Here is a 27,716-nt window from a genome sequence, read left to right on the forward strand (position 1 = left end):
TCAATGCAGAAAAAAATAAGAAACAACTAAATATCCTAAAATAGGAAATGAATTAAACAAGGAATACTGTTTTAGACTATATTATATAATATCAAAATGATATATTAAGGAATTTCTAACTACATTGGACAATGTTAATAATATACTGCCAGCTTAAAAATATCAGGATTCAGAACTATACCAAACATGATCCCAATTTTTATTGGTAAAAAAGATATGCATACCCTCACCAAAATGTTATTAGAAGTTACTACCTGGTGAAATTATTTTCTTTGTTATACTTAACTGTGTTTTCCAAAGTTTCTCCAGTTTGGCGTCTAGAATCTAGTTTCAGCATGCTTTTAAATTTGCCTTTGATCTTGTGTTGCAGGCGCGCTTGTGTGATTCGAGGCCAAGTGGTGGCCGTAGATGGAACCCCTCTAGTAGGGGTAAATGTTAGTTTCTTGCACCACAGTGACTATGGGTTTACCATCAGCCGGCAAGATGGAAGGTATGTCAATATTGCTTATTGATCATTGTGGGGGCCAAATACTGACTTCTATCCAGGAGTCAAACCAGGGCTCAAATCATACAGGGTTTTTGAGCCCATCTTCCTTCAAACTGTATCTAAAAAAGTCATTGCTGTTATTTATTTCCTCTATTCACCATCTAAATCAAACCAAATTTCTCTTCTAACCCTGCACTATTACTGTCAAGTCTTCTTGAAACCCTGGCCATATGGAAAATTTTCTAGCCTTCATCTAGTTGCATTTATAAATCCAGCTTCAAAATCCAGTGAGCCGATGCAGATAATAAAGCGTTGAACACATAGGCTGTTCTTCTGTGATAGCCTCAAAATATTTCAGAGGTAAAGTTGTCCAAAAGGTTTCTTCCAGAGGTATACAGTTCAACCACATTAAGACATTTTTTTTTTAAATGTGTCCTCCCCAGACTGCCTATTTTACTAGTGGCTATGACAGGTCAACAAGTATGGCCAGTTTAACAAATTCCCCTTGGTGTCTATATAACTGTAGTGATTTAGCCTTAAGCATCGACCACCAAGCTGCTCTCTAAGGGCTTCCCCAGATTCTCTGAGACCTGGAAAGCAAGACCACTAGTTAAATCTTTTCCTCCTGGAACAGGATTTCCTCACGAAAACATTTTTTGTTGCCGTCATTTAGCTAGACATTAGTTTAGAATATTTGAGTCAATAGGCCCATGTGTCCAGCTTAAAGGTACCTATTTATGAGTCTCAGGAACACTGTAATGATGGCTTTGAGGTGCTCTAGTCTCCAGGTGGCTACCGTTAAAATTGCACATAACAAGCCGCTTCAGTACTCAGTACTTCAGTACCTTGAAGCTTTATCACAGTGTGAGAGACTATCTCATTTCAAGAACCTAAAACCAAACCTTATTATTAGTCCTATTCACTTCCAAATTGTTAATTCTTCAACTTGGGCTATGCTGAATTTATTTTTACAACTGCCTCTGAAGAAAAGGTTTACAAAAAAAATAGTTAAAGAAAATAATAAGGAAGAGTTTTAACCTACTTAAGAAAAACTGTTTTTAAGACTAGGAAATCATATGAATTATTTGTATGTAAGTTATATTGCTAATTAGTAATGAGCCATCTATTCATTATAATAAGCTCAGCAGAACTACTCTGGGAGCAGCTAGTCTGAAGACAGATTAGATAGATAGATAGATAGATAGATAGATATGCGTGATAAAAACTATATTTCCTTTCAAATATTCTATAATCAGATCTCTCTACTAATTTAAATGGACTTTTCTGTCAATTAGATTGAATGATGGAATTTTGGTAGTTCATGTACCAGTAGCTGGTATACAACACTGGCCTTTAAAAAAAAAAAAAACCAACTGGCCTCTCCCTTGCCAGCATGTTCAACCACGTGCCAGCAATTGAGAAATGGATTATTTCTTTAAAGAGAATATGCCCTCGGGGGCATTTGGCTTCTTGTGGAGAAATGATGGGCCTTAGGTTTTTTAGCTTGTGTACAAAGGTTTCAGTGAATTATTTGATATTCACAAAAGAACATAAAAGAAATGATATCTAAAAAGTCTATACATTTCTGTTTCCAATTTACAGAAAGCATTAAAGAAGGACCATTTTTGTTGTTATTTTTGTTTTTAGTTTTAAATAAAATGCCAAGACCCTCCTCCGCCAAGCTGTCTGTAAGAACTAGGTTTTTATAGATGACAGATACTAGCCAGAGCCCCCTCTGACAGTAACTCTTCCCTCAGGCTCCACAAAGGGTGTAAGCATTCAAAATATGTGCCCCAAATGCCAACCAGACTGTCCCACTATCATCTCTTGGACATAAAGTGACAGTGAGATGAGAGTTTCCATTTATATGTCTCTGCTGGTTGCTACCTCAGATTGAATTAAGTACATTTCAAAAGTAGAATATCATAGGGAAACTACAGATCTTCCTCAATTTATGATGGGGTTCCATCCCTATAAACCCATTGTAACTTGAAAATATTTTAAGTTGAAGATGCATTTAATACACCTAAGCTACCGAACATCATAGCTTAGCCTAGCCTACCTTAAATGTGCTCAGAACATTTCCATTAGCCTGCAGTTGGGCAATATCATGTAACACGAAACCTATTATAATAAAGTGTTGAATACCTCACGTAATTGATTGAATATGGTACCGAAAGTGAAAAACAGACTGGTTGCGTGGGTACAGAAGGGCTGTAAGTGTGTCGGTTGTTTACCCCCATGATCACATGGTTGACAGAGCTGTGGCTCACTGTGCTGCCCAGCATCACAAGAGAGTTTCTATCGCATATCACTAGCCCAGGAAAAGATCAAAATTCAAAGTATGGTTTCTACTGAATGCGTATCGCTTTTGCACCATCGTAAAGTTGAAAAACCCTAAGTCAAACCATTGTAACTTGGGGACCATCTGTATACCTGAGGGCAAAAGGATCATAGAAAGGTTGAGGTTAGCATTTAGATACCTAGGAGACAGGGTGTGATATGCAAGAGGCTGTAAAGTTCTGGCTTTCTGTCTCCAAATAATCCCACTGCTCTGCCACTATGCCTGTTGTTCCCATCAATAGTATCACTGCTTTGGGTTAAGTTATTGACTCTTTCAAAGTCCCTGTTACATGCAAATATGTTATGGGGACTGTAGAACTAATTACCCACATTATCATCCATTTGCACAAGTTAATTGACAGCTTTCCCTAGGGAACCAGGAAAAGTCTAGGCCATGGGACCAAAGTGATGTATAAAAAGCAGAAGGAAGGATGGGAGTGGAAGACGGGTCCCTCTAAAAGTAAGAAGGGATTAGGTATGCAGATTGGGAGAGGCCAAAGTAGTAGGGAAAAAAAGACAATTCTAAAGGAAAGACAAATATGCATGAGTATTGACTGTATTCCTTGCATTTTCATACATGTCATTCTATTTCATCCTCACAACTTTATGAGATAAGAATCACTATTGTCATCCTCCACATTTGGCAGATGAGAAAACTTATCCAAATTAACACAGCTAATAAGGGTAGAGCCAAAAGTTGAACCCAAGTAGTCTGGCTCTTACCTTCTGTGATTTACCACCCTCAACTTAGATATGTAACAGATGCTCATATAAATGGTTCAGCTAATGATAAGCAAAATAGGTGAGGCGTTGACATTCTTAGAAGACTCTTGAGAGCATCAAAGGTCTCGAGAACTTCATTTGGAAGACTTTGGAAGACGAAGAGAGGGTTTCTTCTGATTCCCCTCAATGTGAGAGTTTGTTCATTAATGGACACCATAAGGCAGAAATAAGCATTTTACATAGGCTACAATAGTCTTCCATCTATGGATAGGACTGGTCTGACTTATTATGGATTAACAGTCTCCAAACAAATACGTCCTCTCCCTTGGGTGTTTTATGCTAACTCTCACATGGCCTCGTAACCTGTTCTTAATGACTCATGCCAGTGGAGACCATTTGTGGTGGAGGAAATCCCAAAGGAACGAATCATTCAGAGCACATTCTCTTGGGTGTTGCAATAGCTTAGACGGATTGTTGGCCACAGATCCACCTTCCACCACCATGGCAATCAATGAGTCACCCAGACAGTGTTTACTATCTATAACAGCTCAGTGGGAAGAGGAGAAATCAGTCTGGGTTCTTCAGAGAAACAGAACCTCTTTGTGTGTGTGTGTGTGTGTATGCATATATACGTGTACATATACATGCATGTGTATATGTGTGTGTGTAAATATATACACACACACATAGATGTATATACGGTTGGCCCTTGAACAACATGGGTTTGATCTGCATGGATCCACATGTGGATGTTTTTCAATAGAAATGTATTCCAGTACTACATGATCCACGTTGGCTGAATCCGTGGATATGGATACGGAGGGCCAACTGTAAAGTTATAAGCAAATTTTCAACTGTGCTCGGGGGAGAACCCTAACCCCCATGTTGTTCAAGGGTTAACTGTATATAGAGAGAGGGAGAGCGTAAGAGGTTTCAAGGAATTGCTTATGTGATTGTGGGGATGGGCAAGTCCAAAAACTGTAGGGTAAGCTAGCCAACTGGAATCTCTTGGCAAGAAATAGATTCTACCTCTGCAGTCTTAAGGCAGAATTCCTTCTTCCTCAGAAAAACTTCAGTTTTGCTCTTTCAACTAATTGGATGAGGCCCTCCCACATTATCAAGGGTAATCCCCTTAACTTAAAGTCAACTAATTGTAGGTATTAACCACATCTACAAAATACCTCCACAGCAACAACTACATTAGTGTTTGTTTAAATAACTGGGTACTATAGCCCAACCAAGGTGACACATAAAAGTAACGCAACACAGGACGCCTAGGGGAAGTTCCCAGGAGAACTTAAAACTCAGTATCTGCTTATGGAGATCATCAAAAACTGGCCTAGAGTTCATCTGAACTACAAGAGAAGGCATCTGTAAATTTAATGGAGCAATGGATCTGATTGGAGAAGAAAGTTGACATTTGTTGAGTCCCTACTATATGCGTGGCCCTTCAGTCTTTATCTCATTTACTCACTGTAGTAGCTAAGTGATAGACCCTATTAGCCCCATTGTACTAATGAGGGAACTGAAGCCCATGAAGGTTAAATAATTAGCCCAGAGACACAAAGTTAACATGGCAAAGCTAAGATTCGAACCCAGGTGTGTATGAAGCCAAAACCACATTCTTTCTACAAAACAAGAAGCCTGCCCTGGCTGCTTAATCTTAATAATTCCCAGGTACATATGTTCTTGTTTAGAGAGTTTATTTTGTTTTTGTGTTTGCATTTGTAGCAGTTCAGTTTTAAGGAGTCAAGAGCTGAGGTTTGGGTGAAGCAAATAAACTTGCCCAAGGACAAAAAGTCAGTGTAGAATGTGAACCAGAGAAAAGGTCTCTTGACAAGTAATGTAGGATTTTCCCCTACTATGCTTGCCTTAAACTGTTCCTGTATTATCATGAATTCAGCCTCTCTGTCTTAAACCATAAGCTGTTTGGGGTTTTCTTTTTTTAGTTCAAACCTAGATTATTTTCTAAAGCTAATACAGTTCTTCAAATCCTCTTTTTGGAAACTGCCTTAATATTACAGCTACTTGACTGAAAAAGCAACAATAAAAAATACAGTATTAGGTATCCTTTGTTACTGTCCACTTATCTTTATCTGAAAGATTTCTGCAACAGGACACAATTGGTAATACTGTAAGAAATAGAATAAATGTCATATGAAGGGAGTGGCGAGATATCCATAATTAATTCTGGTAGTCTGGTTCCCTATCAGGGCATTTTACCATTGAAAAGTGTTTTAAGAAAGTTTTTTGGTTTTCTTTTAACACAGAAAATTGCCTACATCTCTCTCCTGTGGATTTAACTTGCTTTGAATATTAAGGGAGGGAGAGGATATGGGGATATATGTATAAATACAGCTGATTCCCTTTGTTGTACAGCAGAAACTGGCACAACAGTGTAAAGCAATTATACTCCAATAAAGAGCTTAAAAAAAAGAGGAGCATCCATTGCCCCTTATCCATTTTAAAGATATGATAATAATTTTTCATTATCTTATATACATAGTATTTTATGCTTTTTGAATGCCTTCAAGTACATTCATCTCAAAGACATCACTATACTAAAAAGAGCAGGAAGGTAGAGCCATGTGGCGCAGAATGAACTGAAATCTGAGTCTGTTATGCTCCAACTGAAGAGTCATTTCAGAGACCACATCGAGAGATGGACTTACAGAAGAGGTAGTCTTGTTCTGTCAGAGATATGGAAGGAGTTGTCAGTGGAGATGGACAGGGTCCATTACAGACTTTCTTACAACAGGAAACGAAGAGGCATTCTAGAGCAAACCAGAAATCCCAAATCTAGAGTTCAAGGAGAATCAGGAGCCAAAGGGAGTAGCCAGATGTGGAGGGTTCAGGCATGGTATTGTTCAAGCAAAGTTCACTGAACAAATTTCCTCAGCTGGTATCTTTCTCACAATGCCATCTCAAAGACACCATCAGGTTTCTGGCACTACATGTGTGACCATGAACAAAGTATTTAACCTTTTGGCTCCTTACTTTTACTGAGTTACATTATAGGAATTTTTTTAGGATGAATAATGCAGCATATTAAAGATGTTCAATGGCCATCTTTCAGTTCTCTCTAGCACAGGGAGGAGCAGCCATGTCAGGTTTGGTTTTGCAGAAATACGTGCAGTGATTTTGTTTCAGATAGCATTAAAATTGATTTATAAATCCTAGGCGAATATCAACTGGTGATGTGGAATTTGTTCTCAGAAGTCTACTGGATAGCGAAAAGAAGTCTCCGTGGAATGAATATTTAGCTGGGATAGAAGGAATAAAATAGAGAATACAGATGGTATAGCTGCGTCCCAAAAGAACGAAAGGGCATTCAAATTACCTATTTTAAAACTTTAATTTTATTTTAGTTGTTCATTTGGTTGAAACTATCTTCTGTTTTTCCTTCTCAGCTTTGACCTCGTAGCTGTCGGTGGTATCTCTGTCGTCTTAATCTTTGACCGGTCACCTTTCCTACCTGAGAAGAGGACACTCTGGTTGCCTTGGAATCAGTTTATTGTGGTGGAGAAAGTGACTATGCAGAGAGTTGTATCAGACCCACCATCCTGCGATATCTCCAGCTTTATCAGCCCAAACCCTATTGTGCTTCCCTCACCGCTCACATCATTTGGAGGGTCCTGTCCAGAGAGGGGAACTATTGTTCCTGAGCTGCAGGTGGGTACATTGGCCTTGAAAGTACAAAGTCATTGTATGCATGGGGTGCTCAACAGTGTATAATGGCTAGATTCCTTTTCCTGGTACTCTCACCAGCCCTATAATGTGCTGCCCTTCATTTTTCAAGAGAAGCCTTCAAATGTAATCTGTCTGGCACGCAGTTGCAAGGTGATTAGCCAGGGCTATGAGGCGCTGTCTCTGGCCGTGGATACAAAACAAGATGAACTAGCTGTCATGAGGATTAGACCTCAAACCTTGACCTGATGAACACTGTGCTCAAAAGAACAAAGCTTGCTGGCTCAATAGTGATAACAGTATAATCAATGAGGTGGGACCATTCGTGGTTCTGAAATTAAAGCTCCTTAAGAAATCTAGTTTTTTTCCACTGTCCAATTTGCATCTGTTGTCATTGTTCTTAGAAGTCACAACAACTCCTCTTGTTTAGCTGTGTTCAGTAAAGGTGGTTGTCAAGCCTATGTATCTTGTCTAAAGCTGCTTTTTAAGTGTTCAAGCTTCATAGTCAGAGGAAGACATATTTTTGAAACTTCATATTTTAGGATTCCTGAGGATTTTTCTTTGTTGCACATTCAGTATTTTCATTTCAATTCTAAGTCACTCAAACATCCATAGTACAGTTTTCTCACTGTTACAGAAACATTTTAATGATACTTTCATTTTAATATTTTAATGACAGTTTAATGTCCACCAAAATAGGCTCATAAATCAGACAGATCCAGAATTCAAGGATACTCAAGAAGAGGTAAATGGACAGTCAAAGATTAAATTGTTTTTTCTTCCATCACAGCTGTTAGCGCTGCCCAGAGGATACCACTTAAGAAAGGCTCACAAAAAATAGCACTCTACACAAAAAGGCGTCCGAAGTGTTGTCATTCTTGTCTTTTCCATTGTTTTCCTGTAGAAAGGAAAAAAATCTAGATAGTATTTAATGAGTACATCGGACTGGTACACCAATCCTTTCACAAATATTAGGAAGCATGGGTTTCTTTCAACACAAAAGTTTTCAAACTGCTCCAGGATTGCATGATTCCATAGGGAAATGAAATACCCAGGTGGTGAGTCTCTTGCTATCCTTCACTCTTGTACTTCTGCCACCATCTAAGAAGACAGAGCCAGTGGACAGCTTTGGTATCAAATAGCTAGTGTAGAGGAAGAAACACCGGGCAAAGAGCGGACAAAAGGGATTTGTGCCCTCAGAAAGAAAAGAATGCCTAGAGATCCTGGACAATATGAGATGGAGTATGTTTAACAATCAGTTCTACTATGTGCACCAGTTTGGAAAAGGAAGAAGGGACAGGGTTCTGAGCTAAAAATGAATAAGGGCACAAAAATGTCCATACTATCCATGTCCCCTTAAATATGTTACACAGAATGGGCTCTTTGTTCAGCTGTATTTGGAAAGTTGAAAGTCACAGAATACAAGATGTAGTTTTAGCAACCACTTTTGGTTGTTTAACTCCATCTGTGCTAATAAACAAATAAGTAATAGTAACTAATTAAAGAAGCCAAGTGTTATTTTCACTCTGGGACCAGCGTTTGTAAAAGCTTTGCAGAGGAGTTAATGGGAGTTATTTGCTTCTCAGTCACAGGTGCCAGCTTGGAAAAACTTGTTCCCAGCTATTGGTACATCCACACACAGAAAAATATGTACGCAAAATTGGATTAAAAAGCTGGCTCTCGGAGTCATTGCAAAGCTCCAAAGAAGACAAGTTTGATGGCATCAGGAAAGATTAGTTCTAGGGACACCATAACCTCTGTCATAAAATATCACTTGCTGGGCCTGCTTCTGGAGTCCTTCCTCTTAGAGAGCCTAACCTGAATAAGGGCTCCAACAATGGTTTGTGATATATGACAACGCACCGAACAAGCTTTCATGTCTGAATATATGAGAAAAAGACCTTTAATGGGACCCATAGTGCTGAAATCCTTGACATTCAGCAGTGTGATCTTCTCCAACTCCTACTAAGCAATTTTTGGAACACTGTTGAGAAACCAAAATTGTTATTTTCACAGTCTTTCCTGGCAGGAAAAAAAGGAGAGCCATCCTCAGGACAGGCTGGATGTCTTGTCCCCATGCAGATTTGGTGCAACATTTGAAACCTATGGTCATGTAGCCTCACAAAGATTCTAGAACAAACGCCTTGGCATCCATAATCCCTTTAAGCTCTCTCCTTTGGCAAGTTTCTAAGAAAAAAGCATGCAGTATCCTTGTCTACCTGTGACCACTGATAAGAGCCAATGTGACTTTTTTTCCCTTCAGGTTGTACAGGAGGAGATCCCCATTCCTTCCAGCTTCGTGAGGCTGAGTTACCTAAGCAGCCGCACTCCTGGGTATAAAACCCTGTTACGAATCCTTCTAACACATTCAACCATTCCCATGGGGATGATAAAAGTACACCTCACAGTAGCTGTGGAAGGGCGACTCACACAGAAGTGGTTTCCTGCTGCAATTAATCTTGTCTACACATTTGCTTGGAACAAGACCGACATCTATGGACAGAAGGTTTGGGGCCTGGCAGAGGCTTTGGGTATGTTGAAATGATTCTATGTAAATAGCAGTGTTGTGTTCACAAAACAGAAAGTACTAGCTGCATGTTAATTTGTATTTGCAGTAATTATGGGTTTTCTTCTATTTGAAGGATCTAAGGCACTTTTTCACTTAAACACTCCCTTTGGGCCTGTTTAGAGTTCCCTTTTGACACATTTTTGCTTCAGAACGATTTCAGTTCCCCTTTCATGACAGCTGCATACCAGTGGAATCACACAATATCTGACTTGTAACTGTCTCCAGAGCAGAATATTGCTTTCTAACTGTGACCTTCGGTGTGGTGTTCTTTAGGTCATGCTTTTGTATTTGACATTTACACTGTTATTCCCACTTAGAAAATACAAAATTTTAACTTCTGGGCATCTCCACTTACTATCTTTTATGTCTAGGATGGTTAGACTCCATTAACCTGTTACGGCGGTAGGTTGAATAAAAACAAATCATCCTGCCTTCCTAGTCCTTTTGAGTTTAAAACCTAGAATCTCACAGGTAGCAGGGACCTTAAGAGGGTCCTTTGGGTCTGCGGTTTTCAGATATTTAATTCCTTCAGACAAAGGGCATTTTTTAAAAATGAGACTGAGACAGATATGCCAGCTTTTTATTTTGTCAAGTAAGAATATTTTTAAAAGAAAAAAAAACCCTACAATCTACTCTTGCCTACCATTACCATAATTTCATAAAGGAGGGATACCTTAACAGCAAAAAAAGGAATAGTCTGTCTTAAGAAATGATAGTAAGCAATCTGATACTAATGCTCGGAGAGACAGACAGACAGGCAGACAGACACCGATGTCTCCATTTCTCTCACTCTGTAGAAGACACTGAAAACTTCCTAAGAGACCTGACGGGTCTTCGGAACCATGGTTGGGAGCCAATGATTCTTATGACTTCAGGCAGTAGCTCATGGAAACCACCCCTGGACAGATGACTATTTTTAAAGTTCTCCAGAGGAGATGTTTTCATATTCTCCCTTGGAAGTGTCTACCATGGTACAACTCCCATATAACTGACCTATAATTCCTAAGATTACAGTGTGTCAATTTCCTCTTTTTCTTTCCAGAGAGAACCATAGAGAGGAAAAAAAAAAAAAAAGACTGGTGACTCTTCTTTGTCCAAGAGACCCTCATATGTTGGGCTTTATTAGAATGCAAGGACCATGGAGAGGTTCAGATTTCCTCAGGTAGTGAGGAATTATTGTAAAGACACAGGGGAAAGTAAGGAGAGAACAAGAAAAGGTAGCAGCAGCCTCAAAGGTAGGCCTCCTCAAATTGCAGCCTGGCTCAGGATACATTGTAATCCTAGCAGATCAGCGTCTGTGCTGTATCAGCTGAGCAGTAGCTCTAGTCGTCCCCTCTGCTTCCCACCTTGGTGCCGCCGCCATCCTAATGACGGAGCTCATCACTGCTCCTGTTGTACTAACTACCCTCTTTTTCTCGCAGCTCTTGCCAACTCCATGTCTTGCTCTGTATCTTGCATTCAGATCTCTCTTAGAATATCGTATTTTGTCAGCCAATCCCATACAGTAGAGAACATCCAAAGGCAGCGCTCTCCCATTAGGCAAACGACCAATGAGGTCACTGGCCAGCCTGTCCCGCTCAATCCCTAGTCCAGTGAGTGTAGTGATGAAGAGAACAACTCTGGAGCCAGACTCCCTCCCTGAGTTCAGATCATCCCTTCTCTACTTACTGGCTATGCAACATTGGGTAAATTACTTAATCTCCAAATGCCACAGTTTCTCCATCTCTTAAATGGGTATCATAAACAGAACGTTACTCACAGGGTATTATGCTATGAGGATTAAATGAGGTGAGCCAGTGCTGGTTGCTGGTATGGTTTTTTTCAAGTTTGCTATGGTCAGCGTATTAGAATCACAAGGAATAAAGCATGGCACCTGTACAGGTGTTTGTTGCCTCAGCTTCTCTAATCAGGGAGCTGTGGGTTTAACAGGTAGGCACTGTGTTAATTATTCTCCATTCGCCCTCTCCCGCCCCAAACACACACACGGAGTCTCTTCTCTGACCTTCTCTGTGCTTTGTTCTTTCGACTGGCTTCTATGGACCATATTGCCTGGACTCCTTTGCTCCCTGGCTTCCCTTTTGATTTGGTCAGTGGATGGCACCACCAGCAGATAGTAGGGTAGAAGGAGAGAGAGGTCAGGGTATTTATCCCTCTCCCTGCTTTATTTCCGTTCTGGCAGTGACTGTACTGGAAGATGGAGCTCCTCTTGAGTAGCCCCTCCTCCAAATCCCCAAGCTCTCTCTGGTCTCCTGTATCACTCCCTCCCCTTACCACTCTCTGCAAGCCCAGACAGCTTCCCAGTGTTGCCAGTCCCTGGGTGGGTCGTGACCCTTGTCAGTCCCCTTCACCCTGCTCACACCTCTGTAAATAGTCCCTTCATTCAACTCTTTGCTGTGAACACTTCTGAGTGTGATATCTGACTCCTGCTGGGACCCTGGCAGATGCCTACTCAAAGCCTCTTATTCCCCTCTCCAGGACATTATCCTAATGCTTTTGCTTCACTAGAATAATCTAAAATTCCTCTAACTTTTTTCCATAGGGCTTTGTCTTCCAATTCTTTCTGGCTTTCCTCGGAACCCTTGCCAGGTTGTTAGATTTGGGTGTTTTCTTGGTTTTTTTTTACTTTTTTCTGAAGTTGTGACACTTAGCAATTGACCCAGTACTCTGATGAAGAGCTGACCAAGACAGTATCTAGCAGTCATTTCTTACTAGGATTCACATAAATGCAACTCAGCCTGACTTTTTAAAAAAGTAACAGCTTTATTGAGATATAATTCACATACTATAAAGTTCACCCATTTAAAGTACAAGTCAGTGGGTTTTAGTATTATCACCATGTTGTACAACCATCACCAACATCTACTTCCAGAACATTTTCACCATCACCCTACAAAGTAGTCCTCTACACACTAGCAGTCACTCTCCACTTCTCCCTCCCCTCCAGGCCCTGGCAACCACCAATCTCCTTTCTGTCTCTGGCTTCATCTATTCTGGATACTTCAAACAAATACAATCATATAATATGTGGTCTTTTGTATCTGGCTTCTTTCATCGGACATGTTTCCAAAGTTCATCCATGTCATAGCAGGTGTCAGTCCTTCATTCCTTTTTATGACTGAATAATATTCCATTGTGCAGATATACCACGTTTTGTCTGTCCATTCATTAACTTGTGGACATTTGGGTTGATTCTGCCTTTTGGCTGTTGTGAATAATGCTGCTATGAACATTCGTATACAAATATTTGTTTGAATACCGGTTTTCAATTGTTTGGGGAATACACCTAGGAGTAGAATTGTTGGGTCATACGGTAATTCTGTTTGACTTGTTGAGGACCTGCCAAACTGTTTTCCACAGTGACTGCACTGTTTTATCAACCTCACTTTATGCATAAAAAGGTATTTAAATACCTTTTAAATACTGCCAGTGCTGAGGATTCTAAAATTTTCCTCCTTGTTGTAGTTAAGCACTCTTAATGACTTAGCTTCTGATATATCCATGGATGACTGAATAAACAACTAAAACACAAAGAAAAGCAAAGATGTTCTAGTATACACACCAGTGATGAAGGCTTCATCCCTATTGTTTGCCTGTGGATATTGGTTTACTTCCTATTTCTACAGTTATGTTCCTGGTCAAAACTTGCTCCAGCATTCTGACTGTAAAAATGGCCTTAATTAAAATGCTGAAATATATATTGTCAGTTCCTTTTTAAGACTAATAACAGTAATAAAAGCAAGAGACAACTGAACCGCTCAGAAATATCCAAGGAAGAGGGAAAAAAATGTCCTTCATGGTGTTTTGTGTGCACTTAAGGGACATAGTTTTTTTTAGAGTAGAGAAAGAAAATTGGCAAGGATCCCAAGGAAAACAGCCAAAATAATTTCAAGTGTGGTACCTAAGATGGAATATGGATTATTTACCTTGTAGGAAATGTGCCTGATAACTTAATCATGGTTAGAGGGATTTTATTTACTACCTAGTCTCCATTTCCATCTCCACGGAGACTAAGGGAATTTTCTTTACTGTGGTAAAGCATTAGGACGAATGGTAGAATGAAGTTGGAGAGTCTACTTCTCTGAAGATGGATTGTGAGTGCCTTAAGAATATAACAGACAATAAATAGTTCAGGTGATAAATGGATGGAGACAAAGGGATCAAGTATGTTACCATTGAGTTCATACCTTAATAGATATGATTGAATCTAAACAAAGAAGAAAACATGTAGTTGTGCTCCTGGCCATTTTTTATAATCACTTAACTGATGTGAGAAGAAACAGACTAAATTTTGCACCAGATATTAACAATGGTGCTATATGTGACACTTCTCAGATTTGCTTCGAATTCAGAAATCCTGGTATAGCCTTTTGGTAGATAGAATAATAGCCACCACCTCCCAAAGATGTAAATATATTATGTTACATGCAAAAGGTAATTAAGGTTACAAGTGGAATTAGGGTTGCCAATCAGCTGACCTTGAAATGGAATGATTATCCTGGATTGTCCCTATTGTCATCACAAGGGTCCTTAAAAGCAGAAGAGGGAGGCAGAAGGGGAGGTCAGAGTTAGAGGAAAACATAACTATAGGAGAAAGGCACAGCAAGATGCATTTTTGCTGGCTTTGAGAATGGAAGAAGGAAGCCAAGGACCAAGGAATGTGGGCGGCCTCTAGAAGCTGGAAAAGGCAAGGAAGTGGATTCTCTTTTGGAGCCTCCAGAAGGAACTCATCCTACTGACGCCTTGATTTTAGCTCAGTGAGACCCATTTGAGACTTCTGACCTCCTTATCTGTAAGATGATAAATCTGTCTTGTTTAAAGCCTTTAAGTTTGTCATAATTTGTTACAACAGCAATAGAAAACAAACCTCGACCACTATTCTTACAGTCCCAATTATAGCTAGGATTTTGATTAAAACTATGGCTCAAAAGGTCTTCCCAAGCCAGTTAAATATGAACCTGTCCCACCCGTTTCTGGGTGATGGAGAACAGGGTCAGATTTAAACAAGCTGAATTTGAAATGATGGTGAATATCTAAGTTGAAATGCCCACTTAGTGTGAAATGTGGGACTCTTGTTTCCCACATGGCTCAGCTGTGGGAAATTGGTGTGATCTCTGAGGGCTAGAGTATCACAAAAGAAGAATATAGATTGTTGAGAGAGAGGCAAAATGAGAAAAGGATTGCTTGAGATCCTAGGGTATCCCACCAGTTTTTATAATGAAACAGATTTTGCAACTAGAGGGATAATACCAGAGTGAAAAACTTACCAACAGAGGTTGTGTGAACTAATTCCTTGGAGAAGTATCAATGGCAGCTGATAAGATTGATTAATCCGAGTACAATATTGATCAAGTGGAAGAAGAGTAAAATCACCCCCAGGGTTGCAGTACAAAAACCACAATCACCAGTTCATCCGGCTTAAAGATTTTGTTGTCTGATACACAGACAAGACTCCCTGCTAAAAAACTCCGTGTGAACATTTGAAATAATTTGGCTTTCGTTCTTTATTCTTTGGTCCTAAATAAGGTATGATGTCTGGAAATCATTGTATATTATTTAGTTTCTTTCCCAACTTGGCTGCTTGCAAAACAGTGTTAAAAAAAAATCATTTTTAAGTTCACAGTGCTGTTAAAATTCTGGAGACGGCTTATTTAATTTGACAAACTGGCTTGTTCAGGGGCTCTGATCTGCATGCATTATATGAATTTTGTCAAAATAATTCCCCATGTCCGCCTGTGTCCGCATACATTATCAATATATAATAATGCATTCTGCCTGGTCTTCATTTTAATTAAATTAAATTGTAGCGGTTTGGAGTCCTGGAAGTTCAGGAAATCAGCCATCCGCCTTTAGTAGCACTGCTACAAACAATTCTATTTTTCTTCAAGGTTATTGGCAACAACAATTGCATAATTATTTAGTACAGTAGTTTGGCAAGAAAGAGTGGTGTTTCAGGGAGAACTAGACTTCCTAAAGGTTCACGATGCAAAGGAGTCTGTTTAAATTGTGTTAGAGAGAAACAGGGGAACATTAATGGTAATAGGTGCTAAGCTACAGTTGCTTTTTGTACACAAAACATCCCCAAGAACGATGCTTTAGTGAAACCTAAGCAGGCTGGGCAGCCACAAAAATAGCATCCACTGAATATTTTAATAATAAATGGGTAATGCTTTACAATTTGCAAAGTACTTTCACATACATTTTCTCATTTTAATCCTTAAAACATTCCTGCCTGGTAGGCACGGCACGGCACGATGAATGTGATCTTCGTTTTACAGACCGGGAAACTGAGGTTCAGAAAGAACAAGTTACTTGCAGAAAGACCTTTCCAGAGCAGGGATTTAAACTCAGGTCTCCCAGTCCTGAGTTCTGCATGCCTTTCACTGCTGCCTGTCTTCACTAAAGGGACCAACCCACCTTACCGAGTACCCAGTTCAATGCCCCAGTGGCTTTCTGTCAAAGAAGCTAGCAGAGATAATAATCTTCCATCATTTCTCTTCACTCATGAATTCGTAATCATTAACTGAGAGCAGGGTTGTTTTATCCATTCAGCTTTATAGGCACAGCACCAAGGATATGTTTTTCAAGGACCTACAAAAATCTTTGCAACCTGAAAAATAAATTTATTGGCACCAAAATGTACAAAGAAAACCGGAAATCAACATTAATAAATTGTTTCAATAAATGTCTGCAAAATGGAGCATTATGTCAGCTTGTCAACTCCAACTCAGTTTTCACACTCACACATGAAATGTGTTTAACGTTGGATATAGGTTGTGGGTTGTATCCATTTTAATATTTCTGATAAAATGTGAGATCGGCCCTCCAAAGAGTACCTAGAGCTTACCAGGGTTTTTAAATGACCCTTGATTGATACTCTGGTAAGCAAGTGGTCTGTGCCTATTTCAAACAACTGGTCACACCCAGTAGTAGATTGTGAAATCCATTAGGTGAGTCAGTCAGTATTTTTTAATGGAATAAAATGGTATGGAATGGAATAGAATGTAAGTGAATAGAATATAGAATAGAATAGAATAGAATAGAATAGAATAGAATAGAATAGAATAGAATAGAAGAATAGAAAATAGAATAGAATAGATCAGAATGTAAAACTATTGAGAGTATTGTTTTGGAAAGCTTTCTTTCACTTATACGTATGTGTATGTGTGTGTATCGTTCCATGTGTGTGTTGGATCACAATTAAATGACTTTCAGGCATAAGAATTTGAAAGCCATTGGTAAGGTAATATAGTCAAGAGAGAGGAAAATTAAATGATTTACCAAACCATATGATTTATTTTCCAAGTCAGCATTTATGACTGTTCTTGCCTCCCAGTCCCCTAGTCCCCTCTGCCAACCCATCTCAGAGCATTATGGTGATATCTCTTCAAGATTAGGTGACCATGTAGATAATTTATCATTCAAACCAAGATAGTCTTGAGAGTGAAAGGGAATGCTGTTAACAATAGCATAACTGGATACTGTTTGGGGCCAACCAGGATACATGGTGCTTCTACTTCAAGGTTATCCCTAGCTTCCAATCCTTATATCTTAAATTCAGAGCAAATAAAAGGTTATTTATTTAAAGCACTTCTGAATCATGGGTCTTTCCCTTAATAGTTGTGATCTAGCATAGAGGTAAAAAGTACTTGCTAAGAAGTGACTGGGTTTAAGCTCTGGTTCTGCCATGAATCAGATGACCTTGGACTAGTCACTTCACCTCTCTATTACCTCATCGATCACATGGAAGTAAACATATCTTCCTCATGAGTTCTTGTGAGTCTTCAAATTAGGTAATATACACAAAAGTGTATTTAACTCTTAGGTGTTATGCAAATGTATGGTGCTATTATTTTAAGAAGGCCATGGATGAAAGTTCCAAAAGGCAGGTAACCCTTCAGGGTATGGCCTCCCTGACATGACGAATTATCCTGCCCTGTGTAATATCCACTGTATCTGCAGTGCTTAGCAAATCACCTGCCTGGCACATAAGCTGCTCAGCAAAGGTTTGCTGAGTCATTAAATAACCAGCACCTTTCTTTCCATTACAATATTGCATCCCCTTTAATCAACCGCATTGTTTCAAAGGATAATCAGTCCCTTTTCAAGGTGAATCTGTTTCTTAAACCCCCTCCCAAAGAAAAATGCCTAAATACTGCTAGAAGACAGTAATCTTTTGTCTTCTTTTGTACTGGGAGAGGGGCAGGGGAGCAGAGAAGGGGAAGGGGTTGTTCTTCCTCTGTTTTTGATGCACTAGCCAGACACTGACTCTTCAGCCACCCTGACCTTCTTTCAATCTCCCGAAGATATGAAGCCTCAAAGCCTTGCCCACATACCACTCTCTGCCTAGTATGGTCTTCCTTGTACTTTATGAGATAAACCCCTTCGACATGAAGAGGCTTTCCCTTGCCTTCCCATTCCAACTTAAACTCCCTTGCTACACTGTCTCATAATACCCTGCACTTTCCCATCATAGCAGTTATCACTGTGTGTGTGTGTGTGTGTGTGTGTGTGTGTGTGTGTGTTGTCTTGTTTCATATTTGTTCCTCTCACTAGAATGTGAGCGATGTGAGCTCCACCGGGGGGAGTGCTATCTTGTTCTGTCTTGTTCATTCTCGCATCCCCAGTGCCTGAAAACAGGAGGTACTCATTAAATATCGCATACTTGTTGAATGACTGAACAAACAAATGAATAAGGACAGAGACTAAGGCTGAACGCTTAGCCTGGCCTATATAATGGGATGATGGGCCTGCTAGGGGGCAAGAGGGCAGTGCCCTGGTCCACAAAGGCACTCGCAAATGTGCCTGTGAGCTAGTACATCACCCTGCCTTCTGTGGCACACAGGTCATCTGGGTTCCGGTTCAATTTTATGCAGCTAGGCTCAGACAAAGCATCCAGAAAAAAAAATTCATAAGTTGTCAGTGTACAGGACCTCTTGGCCAAACTGTTGTGTGGCTACCTCACTCCTGGATGCTTTTTACCTTTTCTACCTGTATTTTCTCTTCACCCAATTACTATGTCACTTATAGCACTATCATGTTTAAACTGGTAGGGTTATTTTTGTAAACTGGTAGGGTACAGATCCTAAGTAAAATATTACCAAATCAAATCCAGTGACTCATTAAAAAGGTAATACATCATAACCAAGTATTGTAGAGTCTATTTTAGGGCCTCAAAGATGGTTCAACGTTAGGAAATGTATTGCTATAATTTACCACCTCGATAGCTTAAAAGAGAAAAAACTATGTATCTCCGTAAGTGCACTTGGTAAAAATTCATCACCTGATTCTGACACTCTTAGTAAGCCAGGAATAATAGATAGATAAACAAAGCATTTCAGGCCACTGGGCAGTGTGTCAAAATGAGGAACCTCTGGGGTCATCCTATAAAAAATCACTAGAGAATAGGAAAAAGTAGAAGTCGTTCTGGGAGCAGGAACCCATTCTCAATAGATAACATTTTATCTGTAGTCTTTGTCTGTTGTGGCCGTGGCCTTCATTTGGTTTGTTAGGCCTCTCGTCTTTTATTGTTGTTGTTTTATATTAATCTACTATTTTAAAAGAATGGGAAATATTTCTTGTTCTATTTAATGATTTCTTTTGGATGAGAAGGTTTCGATCTTGTTGTTAGTTACCTTTTACATGGGATGAAATTAGTTTTTAGATGTTCCTTGATTTCATGAAGGTAACATAAATTTCTCACACTGACTATCAGACTACTTTTAATTATATATTGCCTTCATAAATGCAACCATTATGAATTCTGAAGCCTTAGCCTGAAGCTGTTGAAAATCATCAGCTTAATCTTGTCATATTTTGCACGTCAGCTTCATTGCATGGCGTCTTTACCTTGGCTCTTTAATGTCAATCTCTTATCCCAGCCCTTATAGGTGAATGTCACAGTCACGAAATTGGGTGTCAGGAGCACTGTGGCCCTCTACCTTCTTGCAGTCCCCACGTCATACTAATGCTGCTGCTCTGATAAGTAGAATGAGATTCAGTGACTATTTTTCTAATGTCAAATGGCTTTGGGAGAGAAAGCTGCAGTCTTTCTTTATAAGCCAGTAGAATAAAGTCTTCTTTATAAGCCAGTGCAATATTTGCAAGATGACTAACAGTGAAGTCAGAGGTGCAAATCCTGTGACCAGAGGACAGAGTCCTCTACAAAAGTAGCAAGCCTATCTTGACAATCAGTGACTCTTGGTTAAGGAACAGCCCATCAATATCTGTGTCGAGGTGAGGGAGAGAATACGGGAACACAGAAATCCAGACAGAATTAAGGGTGTCACAAGAAAGGCAGGCACGTGGTTCAGAGAACGTATACTGTCATATTAATGGCTCTTTCTCAACTGCCTTCCCAATATGTACACACCAGCATGGGACCACTACACCAGCCCCTGGGAGGTATAGTCCGGGACCCCCTCCTTCCCCACCTACCTTCACTCACTGCCAGACTAGTCTGTCCTCTATAGCTTCTCTGAAATGTTGATGATTAATTATTCTTTCCTTCCTATTACACTGTTCTTCCCAGCCCCCACTCCAGAATGCCAGAGGCTGAATCTGTGGCCTACACCATGCTGTGTTGAGGATCAGATGTGATAGGTACCAGGTGGCCTGGGAAGTGGTAGTGGGACCACTCTGCTTATTTAACTGAGACTCAGCTGTCACAGTACCAGGCAGAGTGTAATGTCAGGGCTCAGCAGTTTCAGTGCCAGCCCCTGAGTAGCCCTTTTTTCCCCCATATTTAATTATATGAAGAAGAGTAGGCATTCAGTGCATTACAGTCTGCTTCCATGAGAGGAAGTCTAGGATTGGTTGCTACTATATTTGCCAGTTCCTTGTGCATTTGGACAGCAGCTCAACTCCGTGGGGTGAAACGTCTGCCTGCTCATACACCACTGATCGCAAGTTCCAGGGTTCTGTTAAAGTGGGCTGCTGTCAGAAAGTAACCTTGCCTCGTTACTCTGAGCAAGGAGCTACATACAAAAATACCCCAACACACAGCCATTCTCATTAAAGTCAGCTGGAATTTTGGACAAGTCTTAAGTATAAATTATAACTTTATTAGCTCAGAGAGCTTTCTCAGGAGAAAGTAAATCTAATAAAAATTAGAGGGAACTTATTAAGTGGCTGCCTTGTTGCTATTTGCTGTGACTAGGAGAAAAAGTAATATAATTGTGGGCTTTGCAGCCAGTGCATTTTTTGTTGTGGGCTAGAGAGCAATTCAGACATGAGGAGGTGAAGAGGATGCTTCATTACCATTGCATTGAGGATACTTTATATAAGCATTTCCTGCCACAGAGTTGGGAGGACCTTTAACTGTTACTAAGAGGGAAAAAGCAGGCTCCAAACCACCGTCAGAGGTCACCAGGGCACACTACTTATTTGCAAAACTGCACAGTCACTTTCCGGAGAAGAGATTCTAGGGGAGCCCATCAGGCTTAAAATGTACAAAAGGCAGATCCTGACAGTGGTAGGGAAGGAGATGATGGCTTTAAGGGAACTTGTAATCATTATGGTTGTGATTATTTATTAATCAAGACTTTTAAATGTTGGCAAGAGAAGCAGAAACTGTGTCATCCTTCACACCAGCATGACCCTAAGTGTGCTTCCTCACCACCTGATTTTTCCAACATGAGACACAGTGCTCCTTTTGGCTTTTGGGTTTGACTCCCCAACTTAAACTGGTCAAATACAATCTTGGAAGAATGCACTTTAGAATCATAGAGTGAAAGGCTAAAGGAGGACTATAAGAATTTTCTAGTACAGCAGGCTTTGATCTGAGATCTTTATTTAGACATCAGGTCAGTGAACCCCCTAGAATTATATATAAAATTTTGTGTGCATATGCGTTTTTCTAGGAGGAAGATCCATAACGTTTATGCCGTTCATAACAAAAGGTTCCCTGACTCAGAAGGGTCTCAGAACCACCAATGCTAGTCCATCCTCCCCCCATCCTTTGTTACCCATGAAGAACAGACTCCGAGAGTTGGAGAATACTGTGCCTGCAACCACACAGCTAGTTAATGGCAGACCCAAGAACTGAAGTCTTCTCTGATTCTAGGTCTAAAACCAGCTCTTTCCACTCTACCAGAGTTGTTTTAGCAAAGCACTGGGGCCATGATAAGATATCAAGGAGACTGTAGACAGCAATGATTTGTGCCACATGTGTAACCTGAACTAGATTACCTTTGAGATCCTTTTCATCACTGAAATTCTGTGTTTCTATCCATCTTAATAGAGAACAGCATTGACACAGATGATCCCAAAGTAATTTCCCTTTAGAAATCATCTCCACTTTATGATTAGTCTTTCCTGCTCCCTATTGATCTCCCTTGCTAATAGTGCTTGGTTAGGGCTAATACTAAAATGAGTTTGCATTCCAAGAGTCTTCACCAGCTGATGGGAGGGTGGAAGGGCATCCCCATCAGGACCAGCTATATAATTTGCAGGGCCCAGTGTTAAATGAAAATACCCAGCCTCTTGTTAAAAATGTGTTAAGGATTTCAAGACAGTGACAGGAGAGCATTAAACCAAGTATGGGGCCCTTCTAAGCATGGGCCCCTGTGTGACTGCACAGGTCACACACCCGTGAAGATGGTCCTGATCCCTATTAAAGCTGTGATGGAGCGGGGACAAAGAGTAGTCAGCTGTGGTTTAAAACTGGCCACAGATGACTTCCAAAGTTAGCGAGTTGCATATTCAGAATCATAAGGACTTCTTGGCTTATCTATGCACGCACTCACACACACACACACACACACACACACGCACACATAAATCAGTTGGTCTAAGATTACCATCTTTTCTCTTCACCTAATGCCCAAATCCAAAACTAGTGTGCTTGAATTTTTCCCCTTAGGACCTGTTGTGCTGGCATTGTTTAAGCACACCTTTTCATTACCAGTTTTCATAACCAGATGACAAAAGAAGAAATGAGTTCTCCAAGGGCATCTAAAGACTCAGGTAGAGGAAGGTACTTGAAGGCAATGGCAGAGGACCAGCTACGGATATTTTAAGCTGCCAGGAAGGGGGAAAGCAGCTTCGGGGTATGCAGTGTAATGAGCCAGTACTCTCAGGCTTAGAACATTATGAAGACACAAAGCATTTGAAATTCAAGAATCAGAACTCCGGGGTTCCAGCAGGTAAGCAGGTTTACCAGCTGAGAAAATGGTTGGGACTTGGTATACTTGAGTTCTACATATTTCAGTAGAGCAGAGGCACCCAAGCTATCACATTCCGCACTTCCCATTTTAGCGACATACTAGGGTTCCCAGTTTAATGCACAACATCTGTGCTTCATAAGGGTTGAAGCCAAATGTTGGGCGATGTCCCATCGGTTAGAAACCAAAATCTAACATGCGCAAAGTGGAACTTACACTCGCAGCACTTGTAGCACTCTAAGCAAACTCAGACTTCTCGGCAAACTAAAGGCCAGTTAGCATGGGAGAAAATATAAATGGGCGAATCGATTTTTATTAGTCTCATGTGTAGTCAGTTGTATAAGTGACCCAAGTACTCCAAAGCCAGCTTCCTAAGTGCTTTTTGCACTCCAGAGAGATCAGAAAACAACTTTCCCTGCACTTCTCCTACAAAGGTAAAGAAACTGTGTCACCCTAACTTAAGCCTTCAGAGAGCTTATTTCTTCAGTTTTACAACACAGCCTTTTACCCAAAAGCCCATACTAAAGCTTGATGTCCAGAACACATAGTGCATACCTAATGACAGCCTCAGTGAGTCACTCATTCATATATTTACCCAATATGCACTGACTGTCACTTTTGGATACCTGATGCTATGCTAGGTGAAAGGCATTTGTGGTCAAATTTCAACCCAAATCAGAATTCAATAGCAAATGTGCTATCCAGAAAGTTACCAACCAGTGCAAAAATGAAGCACATCGTTTTAAATGTTCTAATGTGTTATCGACTCCTTGCAGTGTCTGTGGGATATGAATACGAGACGTGCCCCGACTTTATTCTCTGGGAGAAAAGGACAGTCATCTTACAAGGTTTCGAGATGGATGCTTCTAACCTAGGAGGCTGGTCATTGAATAAGCATCATATTTTGAATCCTCAAAGTGGTAAGCACATTTTTTAATATTTATTAATACCGTTTTCCTAATGCTATATACATATATATGTAATACTTATTGCAGAGAATTTGGAAAAGTACAAGGAAAAAATTGCTTATAAGTGCACCACCTAGAGATGACCACCTTATATTTCTTTTCAAATGCAGTGATCTGATTTCAAATTAGTGCGGTAGAGTGAGACCTCTTCACAAAGTTATACGAAACTGGGCTTTAAGAATCATCTATCATTATTGGTCTATCTCAACTGATTAACCAGTTTATCTGACATTGTAACCAACTTTTAAAAATGGGAATAATAATTGCTGTATTTCATATGATCTAAGACACCATCAATTATAAGTACACTGTTATTTTATGGGAAATGCTGCCAATTAAACAGTGACACACATTGATTGCAAGATACATACTATTCCAGAAAATGGGAAGCAAACTATGCATCTTAGAATCAATGAATCATCTATGTGATACAGTTTTCAGAGGGCTTTAGTGAACTCTGTCCCATTGTAAACACAACAACCCTGTCGTGTGGCCTTAACCCCATTTAAAAGATCAAGAATCCGAGGCTGAGTCACATGACTTTGCCCTAGGGCTCAAAGTAAGTGGCCAGAGCTGTGTGCTCTTTCTCTCCACCAGTCTTTTATCCACATAAACGTCAATATATGCAGTAAGAAGCCAGGGATAGAGTAAAGGGACAGTAATGGGTAATAGAGAAAAAGAGGTAGGTGGAACACAGGGGAAGAAGACAAAGAATCTGGGGATGGAGTACAGCCCTGGACTTCACTTAATTTTAAGCCTCCTAAGTCCTGGACTTAGGAAAAGAGGGGAAAGCAGTGAGAATCAGGACAGTCTCATCTTCAATCTTTGCCTTTTTTGGACCACTTTTCCTGCTGTCACTTTCTCCTGGTTTGTAATTTAAATGTTAAATAAATCAAGAGAAGAGACCCCAGGTGGCCCTTAAGCCCATGCTTCTCTCAGACAAACTGATTTTGCTACCCTGGTTATAAATGCCTCATCCAAGTTCCTTCACCTCCTTTTGCTGGGAAATCATTGGCATTTCTCTCTAGCATCATTTGAGCATCTCCTGGTAAGTTTTCACTCTGAAATCATATTCCTTTTCATCTAAAGAGGCAGATTCTGCCCAACCTTTAGTACAATGTGTAATTTCAGTTATTTCTCCAGGACTGGGGATATGAATGTACTGAGGCAGCTACACCCTTCCATCCAGCTGTCCTTGTATCCATCTTACCTTTGTGAAGTAGCTGGCTAAGGCCGGGTTATCTTGCAAGGCCATGAACTGACCAAGGCTAAGAGATCTGTTTTATAACCACACTGTGGTCTTATTCATTTGTACTGTAGTTGAACCAACCAAGCCAACCAGCCACATAGGCTGGGAAATTTTGATCAGCAAAGCTAACCAGGTTTGCTTCACCCATACAATGAGACCACCTACCAGAGTCCCAGTGTGGGACCCTGAAGGAGGAGTCCCTTGCTGTACGCCCCCCGTTATACCTCCTTCCCCCCCTTTTAGATTCTAAATTCCACTTCCAGTTGTTTGGTTTTTTAAGAGCAAAGATTCAGGCACAGATATGAAATGCCAACTTTTTTTTTTCTGTTGTCAAAAGGAGAATCACAGTTTTAAAAGTACAAAAACGAAAGGGCAGATGCCACTTATTAAATTATTAGGTTTTTTGTTTTGATTTGAAAGAGTTTGACATTTTAAGCAGCCATTTCTTTTCCACTCACTTTTATTGGCTTGTCTGGATTGTCTCTTTCAAATGCCCGTCATTGACATTAAACACAAAGTGGAAATGACCTCAATCGAGCCAGTCCCCAGCTGTGTGCTCCCAGTCCTATATTCTCTTACCATTTGCCTCACCCAAGCTTAAAAACTCAGAACAGAAGGGAGCCATTCAGAAAGCTGGCTTTGGGAGGCCCCCCTGATTTCCACAAATGTGCCCTTTCCACCCCTAATTCACCAGTAATTGGTTTTTAGGTAATAGGTACCAAGTTACTTCTGAGAATCTTTTCAACAGCTTTATTGAAGTATAATTTATACACCGTAAAATTCCTCCATTTTAAGTGTCCACTGCAATGATTTTTAGTAAATGGTAGAGTTGTGCAACCATCACCACCGCAGAGGTTTAGAATTTTTTATCACCCCAAAAGATCCCTTGTACTCACCCCAACCCCACTACATCTACTTTCTGTCTCTTTCTGAGAATTTTATTATGAGGAAGAAACCTTACTTAAAATAGATTTTTTAAAAGGAAGATTTGTTCATTTTAACATCTCATCTGTAGGCACATTGTATTTCTAACCAAGGACTGGTCACACTTGCCGGGAGACAATTCTGAAGCCAGCTCGCCAGTGCCTTTCGGCTGGCCCTTAGACATGAATACCTCTTTTGGGACACTTTCGGAGTCTAAATCCCACCCACAGAGGCAGTTTTAGAAGCAGGAATGATAAGTGTGAAGGAGCAGCTTTGAGAGGACCAATTAGAAAGCAGTGCTCTTTCCCCCTCAGGTCAGATGGTCTTTTCTGACTGATTAAGGCCAGAGCCTAACTCTTTAGGCACCCCGCTTTTTTGATCTGAGACAGAGAGCAGATTAGAAACAAGAATCTATCTTCCCCCAATTTCCTCTCACTGGTTAAAAAGACACCTGTAATTAGATTGGATGTCTGCTGCCATTCAATTCTGCACTTTTTCTTTGGCTCCAAAATCATTATGCAGCGGGTAGTTTCTGGTAGGCAGTGTTTTCAGAACATTTGTCATTTCAGTTGCAGCAATTATATTTACCTGACAATTAACCATTGGTTGTGGAGCATTGTTTCCAAATATTATGCCTGATATATCGAGATGGTTCTTACTTTCACTGAGATTTTAAAAAAAAAAAAAAAAAAGCTAGGAGCTTGTGATTTTCAATATTATTCCTTCAAAATACATCTTCTTAGTGATTACCGAAGTGCATATTTATTCCTTTTAAGATAAATCAGTTCTTTAAAATTATGCCAGTTGAGTGTTTAAAATTATTAGAAAAAACAATCCGGGGTCCTAATTGGGTATTGTCATCTGTCTGAAATGGATAAAGAATTTCCTTTAGCTTAGCCTCTAAGATAGGCCAGTAGTTTGTCAGCAAATGGTTTTACTGGGAGGGGAAGTAAATTTCCATGGATCATGTTGGCATATCTCCCAGTTTGTGTTTATATCCTCTCAGTCAAGTCCTGAGAGAAATATGTATTGGGTCCCTTGTTGTTCATAAGCCTGAAAAATGGTTTCTTCTTTGAAATCAGCATAAAGCACCACCCACTGGCTTCCAAGGGGAATTTTTATTTCAAACTTATTTATAAGCTTCAAAAGAAGTTCTGAGCAAGGTAACAGGAGGATATGAGTAGTGTGTTTAAAAGTATGCTTAACTTATTATACAACAGACTTGCCTTCTTGGCAGAGAAAAGGAAAACTTGGGGGAGAAAATGTGCAGTGGAGCCCCAGCCAGCGGGGTTTCTTTGTTGACTATAAACAAGACACCCAATCCTTAGCAGGAAGTTGGCCTTCATATAAATAATGTGTGTAGTCTCAGGATCATTTGATTCTGTTTTCAAAATGAGCATGGGTGGCAGAATAAACTGGAAAGGAGGCAGCAGTAATTGATCAAGATTTCCAGGAACATAAGCAAAATATTTTCAAAGCAACCTTTTGCAGAAGAATTGGTGTTAAATCATTGTTGCTAGATGGTATGCGCCAGTTCTATGTAATGGAAGGTTAAACAGATTCTTGAAACAACAAAAACACCCTTCAGAATGATCTATTTTTCCAG

General features: G+C 40.0%; 1 protein-coding gene across 4 annotated transcripts in view; it reads left to right on the forward strand.

Moving 5' to 3' along the window:
- TENM1 (teneurin transmembrane protein 1) overlaps nt 1–27,716 on the forward strand; it is a 538,104-nt gene that overhangs the window by 398,048 nt on the left and 112,340 nt on the right. For all 4 annotated transcript variants that reach the window (XM_057718000.1, XM_057718002.1, XM_057718001.1 and 1 more), the window contains 4 exons: nt 371–490; nt 6,964–7,225; nt 9,504–9,771; nt 23,746–23,889. In XM_057718000.1, coding sequence (XP_057573983.1) covers nt 371–490; nt 6,964–7,225; nt 9,504–9,771; nt 23,746–23,889 — 794 coding nt within the window. The remainder of the gene's footprint in view (nt 1–370; nt 491–6,963; nt 7,226–9,503; nt 9,772–23,745; nt 23,890–27,716) is intronic.

This window comes from Hippopotamus amphibius, chromosome X, assembly GCF_030028045.1.
Source record: "Hippopotamus amphibius kiboko isolate mHipAmp2 chromosome X, mHipAmp2.hap2, whole genome shotgun sequence".
NCBI classification, from domain to species: domain Eukaryota; kingdom Metazoa; phylum Chordata; class Mammalia; order Artiodactyla; family Hippopotamidae; genus Hippopotamus; species Hippopotamus amphibius.